The sequence below is a fragment of the Natrix helvetica genome (assembly GCF_964273705.1).
Source record: "Natrix helvetica genome assembly, chromosome: 2".
Classification (NCBI taxonomy): domain Eukaryota; kingdom Metazoa; phylum Chordata; class Lepidosauria; order Squamata; family Natricidae; genus Natrix; species Natrix helvetica.
Genome location: NC_138552.1, coordinates 273,465,256 through 273,483,083, shown reverse-complemented (window position 1 = coordinate 273,483,083; position 17,828 = coordinate 273,465,256). Strand labels below are relative to the sequence as shown.

Sequence of the window (17,828 nt, the reverse complement as noted above, 5' to 3'; positions counted from 1 at the left end):
GGGTGTCCAAACTTGAGAACTTTAAGACTTGTGGACTTCAACTGCCAGAATTCCCCAGCCAGCATAGCTGGCTGGGGAATTCTGGGAGTTGAAGTTCACAAGTCTTAAAGTTCTCAAGTTTGGACACCCCTGTAATATGGGATGGAGTGTTGCTGGGATACACATTGGCTGCATTCACACAACATGCTTATCCCACCTTCTAGACCATTTTCAACAATGAGTTGTCCCGACTCCAGTCCCTTCTTAAAAGCCTCCAGTGTTGGAGCACCCACAAAATCTGAAGAAAAGTTGTTCACTGGCTAATTGTTCTTACTGTCAGGAAGTGTCTCCTTAATTCTAGGTTGCTTCTCTCTTTGTTCAGTTTCCATCCATTGCTTCTTGTCTCGCCTTCTGATGTATTGGAAAATAGGTTGACCCCCTCTTCTTTGTAGCAGGCCCTCAAATATTGGAACACAGCTATCATGACACCCCTAGTTCTTCTTTTCACTAAATCAGATATATCCAATTCCTGCAAACTTTCTTCATATGTTTTAGCCTTCACCCTCCACCGCCCATCATCTTTGTCACCTTTTTTCTACACTCTTTCCAGAGTTGCAACATCTTTTTTATTTTTATTTTGCAGTGACCAAAATTGGATGCAGTATTCCAAATATTCCAAGAGGAACTAAAGAGCCTCTTGATGCGGGGGAAGAAGGAGAGTGCAAACGTTGGCTTGAAACTCAACATTAGGAAAACTAAGATCATGGCATCCGGCCCTCTCAATTCCTGGCAAATAGATGGGGAAGAAATGGAGGTAGCGACAGATTTTATTTTCCTGGGCTCCAAGATCATCGCAGATGGGGACTGCAGCCAAAAAATTAAAAGACGCTTGCTCCTGGGGAGGAAAGCTATGGCAAATCTAGACAGCATACTAAAAAGCAGAGACATCACCCTGACAACAAAAGTGCGTATAGTCAAGGCTTCCCAGTTGCAATGTATGGCTGTGAAAGTTGGACCACAGGGAAGGCTGAGCACCAAAGAATTGAGACCTTTGAACTATGGTGCTGGAGAAGACTCCTGGGAGTCCCTTGGACTGCAAAGCAATCAAACCGGTCACTCCTAGAGGAGATCAACCCTGACTGCTCTTTAGCAGGCCAGATCCTGCAGATGAAACTCAAATACTTTGGCCACCTAATGAGAAGGAAGGACTCACTGGAGAAGAGCCTAATGCTGGGAAAGATTGAGGGCAAAAGAAGAAGAGGACGACAGAGAATGATGTGGCTGGATGGAGTCACCGAAGCAGTCAGCATGAGCTTAAATGGACTCCGGGGGATGGTAGAGGACAGGAAGACCTGGAGGAATGATGTCCATGGGGTTGTGATGGGTTGGACATGACTTCGCAACTAACAAACAACAATTCCTCCATTCCTCCTCCAAGTGTGGTCTTACCAAGGCAATGTAAAAATCACCCAAGCTTTACATGAATGTGGTCTAGCAGTTGATGTGATTTAGTAGTTGTCTTGTGGAAGCCGGTCATGAGGAAGCCTTGAACCTGCATTTCTGAAGAAAAACCTTTAAGAGGGTTGGTCAAGATCTGCCTGGCTGTTTCTAAATTCATGCATGGGAGGCCACATCCCCACCATTGAGATCGCTACTGGAATGGGTCTGAAAAGAAGATACGAATTTGAATTTGCAGAAAATCCTAAAGCAGGGGTGTCCAAACTTGGCAACTTTAAGACTTGTGGACTTCAACTCCCAGAATTCCCCAGCCAGCAGAGCTCCACAAAGTCCACAAGTTTGGACACCCCTGTCCTAAAGCTTTCGGAACATGAGCTCCTTTTAATGATCTTGTTGGAGGAGCAGGAATTGTTGGACTGTTAAAGTGAGGCACCTCGCTTGCCCATTTTTATGCTCAGCCGATAGAAAGGGGCAAGTGAAGCTGGATACCTTCCCACAACATTTTGAACTGAAGTACAAACCAGACTTTACATTCTAAGAAATAGGGTCATCATATCCAGCCGGCGATGACAGTTCAGCAGTTTGGCAGTTCAGCTGTTCGAATCCCTAGTAGCATGTAACTGAGTGAGCTCCCGTTACTTGTCCCAGCTTCTGCCAAGCTAGCAGTTCGAAAGCACATAAAAAAATGCAAGTAGAAAAACAGGGACCACTTTGGTGGGAAGGCAACAGCGTTCTGTGCGTCCAAGCAGTGCTAAAAAAGGAACATTTTGAAGCCTTCTGCATCTGCAAAGGTAAATAGTACAGCGAGGGGGCGGGGAAACCGCTATGCCACGTGATTTAGATTCACTAGAAAGCAGGAAATCTAATATAAATCACACCTCACAGCTGATTGTTGCCCAGCGGATCATCGGAAATACTGGTTTGCACAAACCGGTAGCATTTTTTACTACCTGTTTGGGGCGAACCGGTCCGAACCAGTAGCATTTCACCCCTGCCTGGCTGGTCTGATTGTAGGCTGACTTATTGACCTGACATTTGTCACTGCATCCACAGAGACACATGGAACCAAACTGAAAGGATCAGGGGTGGGATTCTACCAGTTCGAACCCGTTTGGGTGAATGGTCACTTAATGACCATTTGTTTAGCGACTGAAATTATGACAGCACTGAAAAAAAGTATCTGACAACCATTCATCCCACATAATCTTTGTCGCAGGGGTGAAATCTACTTACCTTTGCTACCGGTTTGCAAATGTGACCGCACGTCCCACCTCCGTACATGCGCAGGAGCATCAAAAACGGACGTGATGACGTCCGGGCGGGTGGGCAGAGCCTGCTACTTAGCTCACCTGAAAGGTAAGTGGGACAGCGAAGGGGGGGGGAATCCACTGTGCCATGTGATTTAGGTTAGCTAGAAAGCAGGAAATCCTGCTAATATAAATCACGTGTCACAGCTGATCATCGGAAATACCGGTTCAGTGGAACCGGTAGCATTTTTTTACTACCGGTTTGGTCGAAGCAGTCTGAACCGGTGGCATTTCACTCCTGCTTCGTAGCATCCCTGCTGTCTCATCATGGTCATTTGTGACCTTCCCACATGGTTAACAGGGAAGCCAGCAGGAGGGGGCAAGTTGCTGTCACAATGATGTCTTGCTTCAGAACTGTAGATCATTCCCTTAACCACCACAATTGAGACCGCTAAGGCTGCCAGAACTGTTATCGCTAAACAGAGCGATCGTATGATGTTTTGCTGTGATGTTTTGATTAATGACCATTCTATTTAACCACAAAGTTGCTAGTTCCAATTAGAGTTGATAAACACGGATACTTATATATTCAGCAGCTCCATCTTGGCTGTCAATAGCCGCTTTCCCAAATTATGTGGATTGACTTGAGAGCATCCACAGTTTAATAGGTCTTTAGCCACTCTGGAATCACAGAATACTATGGCAGGAGCTGGAGAATACTCTTTGCTACCACCTAGTGGCCATGGGGCCAATTTTCCACTAAGGTTGGAATATTCTTTGGAATTTTTACTTTTACATTGGGGGGGGGGGAGTGGGGGGAGTAAGGGAAAAACTTGATACAATAGCACATCTATACCAGCGCCATGCAGCACTCTAGCATACATTGTGTATGGCAATTAGTGGTAGCTTTTCCCACCATTGGCTATATTTGAATTTTAGGCAGGGGAAAACCATCAGTCACTGCTAGGGGTGAAATTCAGCAGGTTCTGACAGGTTCTAAAGAACTGGTAGCGGAAACTTTGAGTAGTTCGAAGAACAGGCAAATATCACCTCTGGCTGGCCCCAGAGTGGGGAGGGAATGGGGATTTTGCAGTATCCTTCTTCTGATTCCCAACATGCCATGTCCACCAGGACAGCCCACAGAACCTGTAGTAAAAACAATTGAATTTCACCACTAGTCACTGTCCCATCAGTGTTCAAGGGTACAGTATTGTAGGGCTGTAGTCAGCAGCAGAGCATGGCCCCATTCCCACAGTGTAGACTGGCCTGCTGTGAGAGGAGTAAAATTAGGGAAATTTTCCCTCTGGATAGATAAAGTTCTGGATAGATAAATTGCCATGTGGATGAATTCTTGACTTGAACGTGAATTCAAGGCACAAGCTGCAGCCAGCAATGTGACATGACTAAATGAAAGAGTGAAGTCATAATTCATTTAGAGACAAAAAAGGAAGCCCTCTCTGCCCAAGCCAACAATGGGGAGGTATTACTAAAGGCAAACGGCTGTGCTTCGTTTTCTCTGAGTCTGGCACAGTTGGACTTTGTATACAGATATACAAATACTTTATATGTATACTGTATCTGGACCAGGGGTGAAATCCACTTACCTTTGCTACCGGTTCGCTTATAGACCGCCCCCTCTCCCGAAAGGGACTCGGGGCGGTGTACAGTCCATGTCAAAGAACAAAATTAAAACAATTAAAATTACTAAATGGACAATATATATATACAAATATACAATAGATGGATAAGAGGAGGATAAAAGATGTGCAGGACTGTATTGCTAATAAATAATTAAAATATACAGACATTAAAATCCCAATACCCAATAAAATTAAGTCTACAGAATAATCCCCTTAAAAACCAGAATAATAATCCTACAGAATAATCCCCTTAAAAACCAGTAAAAATATAAATGCCAGGAGATAGGCGTTGAAATTATGCCAGGCCAGCCAGTCGGAACAGTTGAGTCTTTAGTTTCTGCCGGAAGGAGCGGAAGTCGGTGGTGGTTCTAATGTCGGGGGGGAGGTCATTCCAGAGGGTTGGGCCCATGATGACACTATAGACAGGGGTGCCAAACTCATGGCCCGCGATGCATTACGTGCTGGTCACGTCCACTCCCAGTTTAGCAAAAGGGGATAAATCCCGATCTGTCACGTGAAGGTGACATGATGGCGTGAGTTTGACACCCCTGCTGTAGAGCACTGCATGACAAAACAACTAGACGCACGGGTGGGTTTTTTTCCTGGGGCCATCACTCTGCTAAAGAACTAATTCCCAAACAACTGTCTTAAGCCCTAGGATGTCAAACGTAGTAGGTACTATTATCCTTTTCGTCTTTCTTATTACCACCTCTTATTACCTTTTAGCATCTTAGGACTATGACTTTGTTGTTTGTATCTTACAATTTATGTTGATTGCTTGTATATAGTATCTTATGACCGAGTGTCGTATCTTATGATTTACGATTATATTACGATCGTGATTTATCACTTGTTGCTTGTATGTACATTGAGAGCTTATTCACCGGAGACAAATTCCTTGTGTGTCCAGTCACACTTGGCCAATAAATAATTTATTCTATTCTGTTGCAGAAATGGAAGAATTGTTCCTAGGTCAATGTTGGTGAACCTTTTTGGCACCAAGTGCCGAAATGGGAGCATGCGGGTGCGTGTCGGGGAGCACGCTGAGAAGTGGAGCTTCTGGTTTCCGGCGTGCACATGCACGCCCGCCATCTGATCTTTGAGTTTCCGGCATGCATGCGTGCAAGAAGACCACCTGGCTGGCACATGTGCATGCACCAGAAACTGGAAACCCAGCTTCCCGGTGTGCCCAGCTGGCCCGCGCACATGCACGTGCTGGAATCTGGAAGAACAACTGGCGATGGCTGGTATGCCCGGAGAGATGCCTCTGCGTGCCACTTTTGGCACGCGTGCCATAGGTTCGCCATCACAATCCTAGGTACATTACAGGGAGGCCAGTCCAGTATAGAATATTTTGCAAAGATTCAGTAGGCATGTGTGTAGGATTTCAGATCTGATTTTTTTTAAAAAGTGCTTTAGAATAGTGTTTTTCAACCTTGGCAACTGTAAAAGATGTGGACTTCAACTTCCAGAATTGAGCTGGCTGGGGGACTTGGGGGGTTGAAGTCCACACGTCTGAAAATTTCCAAGGTTGAAAAACCCATCATTGGGCCTCTGTGAGCATAGTTTTCACATCAAAAGGTAGGAAAAATGTGGAGTATTGATCTGGAGAAGGGAATAACCTCATTCAAGGCAAGATGGTCTGGATATACTGGATCCAGAGATATATGATCTGGATAAACTACAGATATCCAGAGCTTTGTCCTGGGCTTTGTCCTTTTTTTTAAATCGATGGCCTGAATGAGAAACTTGAAGAGACACCAAAATGATGACACTAACTGGGAGGGATGGCTAATGGCAGCTGGGGAATTCTGGGAGTTGAAGTCCACACATCTTAAAGGTGCCAAGCTTGAGAAACACTGCTTTAGAGGACAAAGTAGCATGAATGTAATACCTGTCTGCACTTTTTTTGAAGCAGCCCCACCTAAGGAGCTGCTTCCTTTGTAACAGCAGATGGCAGCATCAAACCAACCTTGGCTGATCTCAGAAGAAGGAAAAAACTTGGTTAGTATTTGAATAGAGTGCCACTAAGAAATCCTAAAGTTCTAAGATGGACAAGGACATTTAAAAAAAAAAAACCACAAGACAATGGCAAATGCAATCATATTGTTGCCATGAAGTAAATCTCCCCTTATATAATCTCCTGTTTCTTTTGAGTTCAACAAAGTATTTTAGAATAGAATAACAGGGACCTTGGAGGTCTTCTAGTCCAACCCCGTTTAGGCAGAAAACTCTACACCACTACAGACAAATGGTTATCCAACATCTTCTTAAAGACTTCCAGTGTTGGGGCATTCACAATTTCTGGAGGCCAGTTGTTCCACTGATTAATTGTTCTAACTGTCAGGAAGTTTCTCCTTAGTTCTAGGTTGCTTCTCTCCTTGATTAGTTTCCACCCATTGCTTCTTGTCCCACCCTCAGGTGCCTTGGAGAATAGCTTGACTCCCTCTTCTTGGTGGCAACCCCTGAGATATTGGAACACTGCTATCATGTCTCCCCTAGTCCTTCTTTTCATTAAACTAGACATAGCCAGTTCCTGTAACTGTTCATGTTTCAGCCTCCAGCCCCTTAATCATTTTTGTTGCTCTTCTCTCTAAACATTTGTTTTACATCATGGTAACCAAAACTGAATGCAGTATTCCAAGTGTGGTCTTACCAAGGCATTATAAAGTGGTATTAACACTTCACGTGATCTTGATTCTATCCCTCTGTTCCAAGTGTCTCATTGTTTGTTCGAACCTTCTCCAGGCACAACAAGTATAGGAATGGCTTTTCTAATATGCCAAGAAAAGAATGGAACCTTTAGCAGGAACTAGAGAGCAAAATCTCCTGTCCTCTGATGTCAAGATGATTCTTCTGGTTTCCTATCAGAAAGGTGAAAACTTCTGAGATTGCTTGAAAACAGTTCCCCATCTATCCCTCTCTCTTCCTGCATTCATACAACCCAATAAATTAACGCCTTTTCTGAGTTTCCACAACCCATTAGCTCCTAAATTAACCAAACAGGTTGGTTTGCATGGCACCCTAAATAAGGAAACCGAGATGAAAAGTAGCCATTTTCTATACATACAACAACCGCTAGGCATTTAACTGATCTGCTTAACCATGTTGTGCAAAGGCAAACAGCTTGAAGGGAAGTTCGAAGTGCCACCCAGTTGTTAGAGCTTTTGTCAACAGTGATGGTGTTTCTGACTGAAAGCTGATTAATTGCACTTTGAAAATTAGGCTGCCTTGGAAGGAATGAAGTATGCAGATTCCTAAATGAGGATGTCAACAAGTGTCTTGCCTTTCCAGCAGCCAAATTCTTGCCGGGGAAAACATCTGAAAGCTCCTACTATGGATTCTTATTTTGTATACATGGAAGTGTAACATCCCTACTACAGTTGAGGCTCAGCTGTAATAGGAATGACTGGAAATGTGTATGTAAATAATAATAATAATAATAATAATAATAATAATAATAATAATAATAATAATAATAATAAAAAAAAATTTAATTTGTTAGCCGCTCCCTCTCCACAAGGGACTCGGGGCGGCGTACAATAAAAGCACATATATATATACATATACACATACACATACATGCATACACATACACGGAGGAGGTAACAGTCATTAAATACATACAATAATAGTAATAAAATTAGCAATTAAAATACCCCAATTTAAAAATTACGAATTTAAAAAGACTGTCAGGAGGAATAGGATGAAACTACGGTTGAGCCAGGCCAGATAATTGAAAAAGGTGGGTCTTGAGCTTTACACGGAAGGAGCGGAGATCGGAGGTAATCCTAATGTCGAGGGGGAGGTCATTCCAAAGGGCTGGGCCCATCACAGAGAAGGCCCTACTCCTGGGTGTCACCCCCCGACACTGTGTATGTGGAGGGGAGGGGTGCCTCCTATAGTATTTTTTCCAATGCAATGCATCATTCAATCATGCCCCCCCCACCCACCCACATCACACGGCTGTGGGGCAGAGGAGTGTCAGGCTATCTGATAGCAAGGGTTGCAATTCCAAAGCTCGTGTGTACAGACATTGCATTCATTATGAACATGTTTGCTTATCTTACAGATAAGAAGTGCAATGTTTAAGATGCAATTTCTCTCTTTCTGACAATTTCAGAGTACAAGTATTGGAAGTAAGGAAGGACAGTTAATAGCAGTGTTTCACAACCAGCAAGCCGGCCTGGCCTGTTAATGTTCATTTATTTTAAATGTATTGTTTCTTTTTTTAAAAAAATCGGTTTGGTCTGTTTGGAAATGGGTTTAATCTTTTTTTAAAAAAACTTTTGTGATGTGTGTTTTTAATGTTGTACGCCGCCCTGAGTCCTTTTGGAGAAGGGCGGCATATAAATCCAAATAAACCTAAACCTTGGCAACTCGAAAGTGTTTGGGCTTCAACTCCCACAATTTCCCAGCCAGCATGAGTTGAATCCTACCCATCTTAAAATTGCCCAGGTTGAGAAACAGTGGCTTAAATAATGGAATCATACAATTGTAGAATAAGAAGGGACCCCAAAGGTCTTCCAGTCAGTGACGTGCGGTGAGGTTTATGGCTGGTGAGGCTGGTGATGTCATCAGCGCGAGCACGGTCCCCTTCATGTTGACTCAGTAACGTGGGGAATGGGACCATGTGTGCAGGAGGCTGAGGCAGCTTCAGCCTCCTGCACAAGTGGACCCATTCCCCACCTTCCTGACTCCTGAGTCAACATGAAGGGGACCACGGAGCACGCTTCATGGGACCGCGGCTCATGCTCCGTGGTCCCCTTCATGTTGACTCAGGAAGGCGGGGAATGGGACCACGTGTGCAGGAGGGAGGCTGAGGCTAGAGGAGCCTCCTGCACATGTGGTCCCATTCCCGGACCACGTGTGCAGAAGGCTCCTCAGCGCCTTTTCCCTTTTTTTTCATTTTCATGATGAGAGAGGTGAGGCTCTGCCTCCCCTGCCTCCCCTGACCGCACGTCCCTGCTTCCAGTTCAACCCTCTGCAATGTGTAGGAAAACCAATGAAACAGTCCCAAAGAAACAGCCTCTTCAACTTTTAAAAGCTTTCGAAATTGAACGACTGTATTGGTACAAGAGTCCCAGTTTCTGTCTTGGGTGGCTCTTTAGACCAGTAAAACTTGCCAACTTAAGATGTTTGAACTTCAACTTTCAGAATTCCCTCGCGGGCACGCTGGCTAGGGAATTCTAGGAATTGAAGTCCACACATCTTAAAGTTGTGAAGTTTTTAAAATACTGTTTTAGACAAAGGGGCTTTTGGGTTGAGAGAGAGAGGTGAGCTGAATTCATGTATTACACTAGTCTAAGCTAAAATGGAGATTGGTTAATTTGAAGTTCAACGTGCTGTGCGAAATCTGGGTGAGGCAGGACATCGGGTTTATTTATAAGTTTATTTACCAAGTATATATTCTGCCTTTTGTCCTGGAGCCCAGAATGACTTCCATCCCATGGATCTCTCTCTTCATTTTATCCTCACAACAGTTTTGAAGGTTAGGCTGGGCTGGGAAAGCTAAAGGGGTGGGGGGACCCAGAAGTGGTTTTCAGCAGGTTCTGACCAGTTCTGGAGAACCAGTAGCAGAAATTTTGAATAGTTTGGAGAACCGGTAAATACCACCTCTGACTGGCCCCACCTCCCATCTATTCTCTGCCTCTGGAGTCCCAGCTGATCGGAAGGAAATGGGGATTTTGCAGTAACCTTCCCCTGGAGTGGGGTGGGAATGGAGATTTTACGGTGTCCTTCCTCTGCCACGTCCACCAAGCCATGCCATGCCCACCAAGCCATGCCACGCCCACAGAACCAATAGTAAAAAAATTTGAACCCCACCACTGGTGGGACCATATAAAAAAAAGGTTGGGCTTCAATTGCACAATCATAATTCTAAGTGTTTTGATTCTTCCTGCAGATGCTCCTATTGGGCTAGGAGAGAATAAGTGTTCCAATGAATTTCTATGGGTAGACTTGAATTTGGATCTACCTGTCCTTGTCTAATATTTTAATCCTGGCATTATACTGTATCTTTTGAAGACATCATTTATGCTTTCCTTCTTTTTCGGCACCACATTCACAAAAGCATTTGCCTTTTATAAAAATGGGTTGGCTGGAAAAGTTGCTACCAGACTCCTATTTTTTCCCCCACCATAAACTAAAACATCTTTCCTTCTACAATATTGACATTGGGGAGACTCAACTAGGGATCGCCGCTTGATCACGGGTCAGATCAAGAGGACAGAATGGGGGGGGGGGGGGACCAATGAGCTATCTTGCGTTGTGCTCCCAGAGACAAGCTGAAAACGTTGAAGAAATTTAAATACAAGAGGCTTTGATGCACTGGAACCATGTTGTGTCTTTGACATCTTGCAGCATGGCTGGAATTGGCTTAGGTTGAGCAGAAGTGGAGAACACAGTCCCTGTACATGCTCAGAGGCAATTTCTCAATCATCAATCCTGCCATTTTTTAAATTTTTTTAAACCAAAGTTATGTGCTCTGGCATTCATTCAGCTTCTCTCTAATCCAGCTATTGTGAGACTTCTTGGCTAATGTGAATTATGTTGGCTGCCAACACAAACAAACAAGCAAATAATAACACGCCCTTAGGATTAGAAGCTTCTTCAAAGTGTCCTTTTCCCCCCTGTAACCCAATATGAACAGAAAAGTGTCCCCCCCCCCCCATTCTAATAACATACAGAATTATTGTTTCCTTCTGTATAGCTTTTGGCATCATTCCTTTTTCCTAGGAAATAAACCCATTTAGCATTTCTAAACGCAGCCCAGGTTAGAGAAGTGGGGAGAACGAGTCAGATTGCTTTGTACCAGACAGCTTGGAAACAGCCAGGCCAAGAGCCAGAAGAAGGAGCAGGCAGATACCAAGAGTACGGTAAAAAGAAAAATCAAGATGGCAGCCATAATCTATCTATCTATCTATCTATCTATCATCTATCTATCTATCTATCTATCTATCTATCTATCTATCTATCTATCTATCTATCTATCTATCATCTATCTATGACTCTCTGTGCGTGCGTATGTTCCAGCATAACTCTAGAACTCGAGAAATTTCAACCAAACTTGGTACATAGATGACTTGCTCTCTGGAAAACAATACTGAGGGGGTAAGAAACCCCTAACACCTCTCGCAGGTGGTGGTGTTCTGTTAAGATACAGCTGGTTGTGCCTTAAAATGGCTTCTACTGTACTGCCATAAATGGCTTCTACTGTACAGTGCCGAGGGGGTAAGAAACCCCTAACACCTCTTGCGGGTGGTGGTGTTCTGTTAAGATACAGCCGGTTGTGCCTTAAAATGGCTTCTACTGTACTGCCATAAATGGCTTCTACTGTACAGTGCAGTGGAGTTGCCATGGTAACAGCTTCACAGTACTCCACAAGGGGGCTCCCTATGGTAAAGGGGAAAATCCAACATTAGAAATTACGTTTGGTCTGGACATTTCCGCCCTATAAATAAATACCCAAGCAACACCGAGTCATCAGCTAGTACTTCGATAAAAGTTCTGCCCTTAATGTGGGTGCTGCACATAGCACATGTGGTTATCCATCTTGGATTTTCTTTTTCCTGTAAAGTGGCAGGTACTATCTGTGTTGAACAAGGTCCTGCCAAAACAGTATCGTGGTACACACTGTGATTTGTGCGGGAAATGTTGGAAGGGTTTGTCAACATCCTTAAAACATTGTTCTGGGTTTCTGGTGACATCCTGAAAATTCCCTTTGAAATGACCTTCACTTGAATAAGCAGGGAGGGGATGGAAGAGCCGGCCTTGGTGTCTGGAGAACCCAGGAATGATGACTGGACCATCTTACCTGCAAGGAAAAATAGCAGCGGAAGCTGCCAGCATGGAACCCCACAATGGAACCGCACAGTACAAGAAAGATTCCATGGGTTTCATGTGGACCCAGGAATCAGTCATGCTCACCATGGCAAAAGTTTTGTGAGAGTGCTTATAACCCCTTCAAAATTCCAAATGTGCCCATTTGGTCCCCGCAAAATATATGGAAAACACTGAGCTACCCAAAGGTGCTTTTTCTAGAGGCAACTGGACTTTCTGTTTTTTCTTTGAAGATGTTTCTCTTCTCATCCAAGAAGCTTCTTCAACTCTGGACTTCCAGAAAGTCCAGTTGCCTCTTGAAAAAAGCACCTTTGGGACAACCATGACCTGAATGACTGAGAATCTCCATAGACCCTGATCTACAATGTTTTGTACTGCCCCTTGAGGTCTATTATCAGAATCTCAGAAGATCCCTATTGGACCAGGGATATATTTCTAGAGACTTATATTTCTCATAGCCTATGAGAAGACTATATTTCTGATAGTCATCGATCTGATGCCTTCAGGAAGACTCTCAATAGTACCTTCTATGGCTGGATACCCAGCTTCTTCTAAGCTGGATGTCCAGAAATAATGCTGCCCATAATCATGGACTTTCATTATGTATGTCCATACATAATCTTCTCCTCCATCTCCATAAATTGGCTCCTTTTTCTAAGCAAGCTATCAACACTGGATCTTGTGACACTAGGTTCCAAATAGAATCCTTCATATAGAGAGATTCTACCCTGTTTCCCTGAAAATAAGACCTCCCTGGATAATAAGCCCAATTGGGCTTTTGAGCGCATGGGCTAAAATAAGCCCTCCCCGAAAATATTGCAACACAGCAGCAGCCATGAGGTGACCATGCTCGCCGCCTCCTCCACCTCACAAATAATAAGACCTTCCTGAAAATAAGGTCAATTACTTACTTTGGGGGGTCAAAAGAAAATAAGACCCTGTCTTATTTTGGGGAAAACACAAAAATAAGACCTCCCTGAAAATAAGGCCAGGTGCTTATTTTGGGGGTCAAAAGAAAATAAGCACTTGGCCTTATTTGGGGGAAAACATGCTATGACCTTGGGAACCTGTGATCCCTTGCATGCAAAGCATATGCTTAATCATTGGACTATAGTCAATATGAGCCAACTTGGCTTCCCAGGCATGGAAGCCACATCAGCAAATTCCCTTTTAAAAAGCATTTAAAATGTCATCTTCTCAACACTGTGATATAAATTAAGTCCTACTAAATTATTCCTGTCAATTCACACAGAATTCTGATGCCGGCACTGCTCTCCTCTGAGAAAGAGATCATAATATTGTGCTCTCCATTAATTTGGAAGTTCTCCCTTCCCTTCGCCTTCTGGGCTGGGGAAGTACACTCTAAATGCCCTTCTTTGGCTAGCAGAGCTCAATTTTTCTTGTTTACGGCACCAGACTGAATATTTTTTTGATCTAATCAAACAGATTTGCTTAGCGCCTTCCAAAAGTTGACATTCTTTCTGAAAACAATGGCAGAGGGCCAGTGAATTTGCTGCCAGTGCTGGAAAAGGCATCGCTTTCTGGCATCAGAAGTCAATAAAATACAGGGACCTCTTAGGTGGTAGGGAAGGAAGTCCGTATCCTTGGAAATGAGGGCTCTTAAAATCCTCAAATGCACCACGTCTTCCTCCCAATGTACAGTATCTGTTTTGTCCAGAATGAGGTAGATCTTTTTGGCTGTTGTCCTAATGGCCTCCACTATCCAGAAGACATTGGCTGATATGAGAAGAAGCAGGATCTTGTTGGTAATGGCACCCAGATTGGGGACTTCTCTGCCAAACCTTTGTTTGACATAAGTTTTCCCGTAACAAGGGGGACCTTAAAAGGTGTCGATTTCTGCTAAGAATACATGCAAACATGTTTCAGTTACCACAAGTATAACTAATATGTCTTACCTTCCTTTTAGAACTTGTAAAGGAAACTCCCTTTTTAATGTGTTCTTCTGAGCATATGCAAAATATATTCCTAAATCTCTATGGAGAGCTTCCAAGGTATATCTTTGGCGCTTTTGCTGACTTCTTTTTTGAGAAGTCAACGCCTTCGTTTTCAGCCGAATCCCCCAAAGCTTGAATTTACACATCTGAGGAGAAACCAAGCAATTCTTTCCCACCTTTAAATCGTAAGCTGCACAAGGGAGGCATCTATTTGAATCAGAGTTGTGCTCAATCAATTGTCACATTTATTTTTTTTAAAACAGGCATACAGTATTGTCATTTTTCTTTTTAAGGTCTTTCAAGCAACTTGGTCAGGAGGGTGGATGAATGTGATTATATCTGGGCAAGGGAGGCCTGTGGGTGGATTCCCCAGACCAATGTGTTGAGTGGGACAGGCCAGAGGTCTCCAAACTGAAACTTCTGGATCCCAAGGGCCTCACCACTGATCCAGTTCTTTGGCTGGTTTGCAAGGGCATGTATGGGTTTTCTCCCTTCTGACAGAGGCTGCAGGACCTTGACCCATCTGGAATCCTGCCTCTTGTCTGGCTGAGTACCGGTCCAGGTGTCGCTGTGTCTCTGAACATAACCCAATCTGGCTCAGAGAACAAACTCTTTGCAGATAAGTTATTTGGACCCTCTTGCTTCATTTCCCCGACGCCTTTCTTTCTTTCTTCTTTCTTTCTTTCTTTCTTTCTTTCTTTCTTTCTTTCTTTCTTTCTCTTTCTTTCTTTCTTTCTTTCTTTCTCGCTGTGTCTCTGAACACAACCCAATCTGGACACTTGGCTCCAGAGAACAAACTCTTTGAAGATAAGTTATCTGGACCCTCCCGCTTCATTTTCCCAGTGCCTCCCTCCCTCCCTTTCTTTCTTTCTTTCTTTCCTTTCTTTCTTCTTTTTTTCTTTCTTGCTGTGTCTCTGAACACAACCCAAACTGGACACTTGGCTCCAGAGAACAAACTCTTTGCAGATATCTGGACTCTCCCGCTTCATTTTCCCAGTGTCTTTCTTTCTTTCTTTCTTTCTTTCTTTCTTTCTTTCTTTTTTTCTTTCTTCTTTCTTTCTTGCTGTGCCTCTGAACACAACCCAATCTGGACACTTGGCTCCAGAGAACAAACTCTTTGCAGATAAGTTATCTGGACCCTCCAGCGTCATTTTCCCGGTGCCTCCCTCCCTTTCTCTTTCTTTCCTTTTTTCTTTCTTTCTTTCTTTCTTTCTTTCTTTCTTTCTTTCTTTCTTTCTTTCTTTCTTCTTCTTTCTTTCTTTCTTTCTTTTTTTCTTTCTTTTTCTTCTCTCTCTCTCTGTCTCTCTCTCTCTTTCTTTCTCGCTGTGTTTCTGAATACAACCCAATCTGGACACTTGGCTCCAGAGAACAAACTCTTTGCAGATAAGTTATCTGGACCGTCCGCTTCATTTCTCCGGCACCTCCCTCCCTCCTTCGTTCCTTCCTTCCTTCCGTCTCTTAGTAGGGACCCCCCCCCCCCAGCCCCGCTCGGCTGTTCCTGCTCTCCTCCCCATCCCACCCCACCCCACCCCAGTTCCTGCGGAGTGGATGAGGCGACCTCATCCCGAGCCGAAGGAGCCCTCCTGCCCAGCGACTTGCCTCCCGGCCGCCACCTGACCTCCGGCCTCGGGAGGGGGGGTCTCTTCTCTGGCCTCGAGGTGGGGCGGCGGACCCGAGGGGCGCGTTGCTCTACCCAGCTGGAGGAAGTTCCGTCCCGCTCTTTCCCCTTCGCTTCAAGGCTCCTTGGCAGCGGCGCACGCTGTTGGCAAGGGACGCACCGATCTGGAGCGGAGCAGCGCGAGAGAAAAATCGCAAAGGGAAGCCAGCCCAAGCAGTTGGAGAGACTCGTGGCTTTGCCCTTTCCCGATGACGTAGTGTCCTGAGATCCTTCCCCTCCCCTCCCCGCCCCCCCCCCCCCCGCCTTTCCCCTTACATCTTTGGAAGCCACAATTAAGCAGCACCGCTGGGATAAAACGCTCGGGTTGCCAGCGGACTAGGGCATTGCATCGAGAGATGGCCAGGCTGCGGACTTCGTTCCTCCTCCCTGGAGTCCTCGTTCTCCTGCTTTCCAGCCTCCCGGCTTCGTGGCAAGGAGGTAAGAGAAGCACCTCGGGCAGGCTGCGCCGGCTTTCAACCTCTGGCCAGCCGCCGCTGAGGTGCTTTCCTCCTGAATGCCGGGCTAGGGCCGTCTGCCCCCTGGCTGCGGAGCCTTCTGGTCGCCTCCATCCTACTCCAGCTTTGGGGGACTCCGGGAAGCCCCCGGGCTCTCCTCCTTCCCTACCCAGCTCTAGGCAAAGCCTCCCCGGCCCCTTTGGAGAAGGGAAGGGGCGAGGACCTCGGGGGTGCAGGTTACCATTGGCAGCAGAGAGCAGGGTGGGTCTCTACCGAGCCCCCTTTTTCCTGCCTGTCTCGGTGGTCTCCCAAAACCCAGAGCTTCCAAGAGAGGCGCTGATACTGCATTTTTTTAAAAAATGAAATAAAAAGCCAAGACCTCTGCTGTGTGAATCAGGATGATTTGGAAGGAAGGGCAGAGGTGGGGGAGAAGGTGGGATGTGAAGACACAAATCCAGAGGGATCTAGGACGACCGGAGCTCAAGTGGATCCCTAGAAGTGTTTCCAACTGCTGCGCTCAACTCTGGGTCCTGCAAGAGAGAATCAGAGCATCTCTGAAGGTGTGGCAGGTTCCCGAAGCAAACACAGAACCTGCAGACCCAGTTGGAGGGTTCCTTGTGAACCCCGAGCGTTTTCTTGCCTCTTTTTACTGTAGAGTGGAATTACAAGGTCTTGTTCACTGGTTAGGAAGCCTCACCTGCAGGGGCTCATGCAAGATATGTGGGTCCCTCTCAGCGTCCGTGACAGCCAAAATTCTTCACCACTCTCCATGTAGGAACACAGAAAGGTTACCCCATTTCAGGGACCAAGACAAATGTTGGCGGCCCAGGAGCTAGAGAGTCATCTTGTGCCAACCCGGCTCCACCTCTTGGATTTTGCATCCTTCCATGGGGCTGTTTTGGCCAACCATCCGCACTCTTAATGACATTCCCCTTTGCTTAGGAACCTCACTCTCCTGCTGAGTATTCTGGCTCCTTGTAACCCATCTGCTGTCTTGGAGCAAATCAGTTCCATAGATTTAGGATGTAGTTGGTGATACTGAGGATGAAGTAAGTCTTGAGATTTTTCTATACAAGTGTCCCCTAAAGGATTTTTTTTCCTTCTCTCTCCTCTGTCCCCAACCTGCTTCCTTTGGAATGGTCAGCACTCCAGACAGAATAGGTAGCGATCTGAAAGTCTTCTTAAAAGTAATATACTTTTAACACACACACACACACAACTCTACTGTATAGGGGAGATCTGTTGGATAGGTTTTGAACTAGGTATGATGAGAAGCAATTCTCCTAGAAAGTTAGCTAAAGACCCCAGTGGGAAGACTTAGCATTTGGCTGGGCTTGTTCTTTTCAGCTTCGTGAAAACATTGCCTAGGTAGGCAGTGAATGATGCTTTAGGGTACCTACAGCAGATGCCTGCCTGGGTCCCTTTTATAAGCATGTTACCCAACTTGAGAGGCACACCCAAGATCTCTTGAATTGCTGCCCTGCAGGATTCGGAGGGTAACACAGTGACCCAACATCTTTTCTGCATCTTCACAAAGGGAGTTGTTGGTACACCTACCGGTAGTAGGCTGCAGTGTGAGGCGGACAACTGCTTCT

The 17,828-nt window shown here is 45.1% G+C and overlaps 1 protein-coding gene and 1 long non-coding RNA gene across 7 annotated transcripts in view; one reads left to right on the top strand and one right to left on the bottom strand.

Annotated features, from left to right (window-relative positions):
- The window catches only part of LOC309386721, a 346,606-nt gene that overhangs the window by 243,579 nt on the left and 85,199 nt on the right, over positions 1-17,828 (bottom strand). The gene's annotated exons all lie outside the window — the stretch shown is intronic.
- Positions 15,657-17,828, top strand: part of ELN (elastin) — a 121,797-nt gene continuing 119,625 nt past the window's right edge. For 5 of the 6 annotated variants that reach the window (XM_081942411.1, XM_081942410.1, XM_081942413.1 and 2 more), the window contains exon 1: positions 15,658-16,216. In XM_081942411.1, coding sequence (XP_081798537.1) covers positions 16,135-16,216 — 82 coding nt within the window. In that variant the 5' untranslated portion in view covers positions 15,658-16,134. Of the gene's footprint in view, positions 16,217-17,828 lie in introns of all 6 variants that reach the window. The other variant, XM_081942412.1, reaches the window with a different exon arrangement.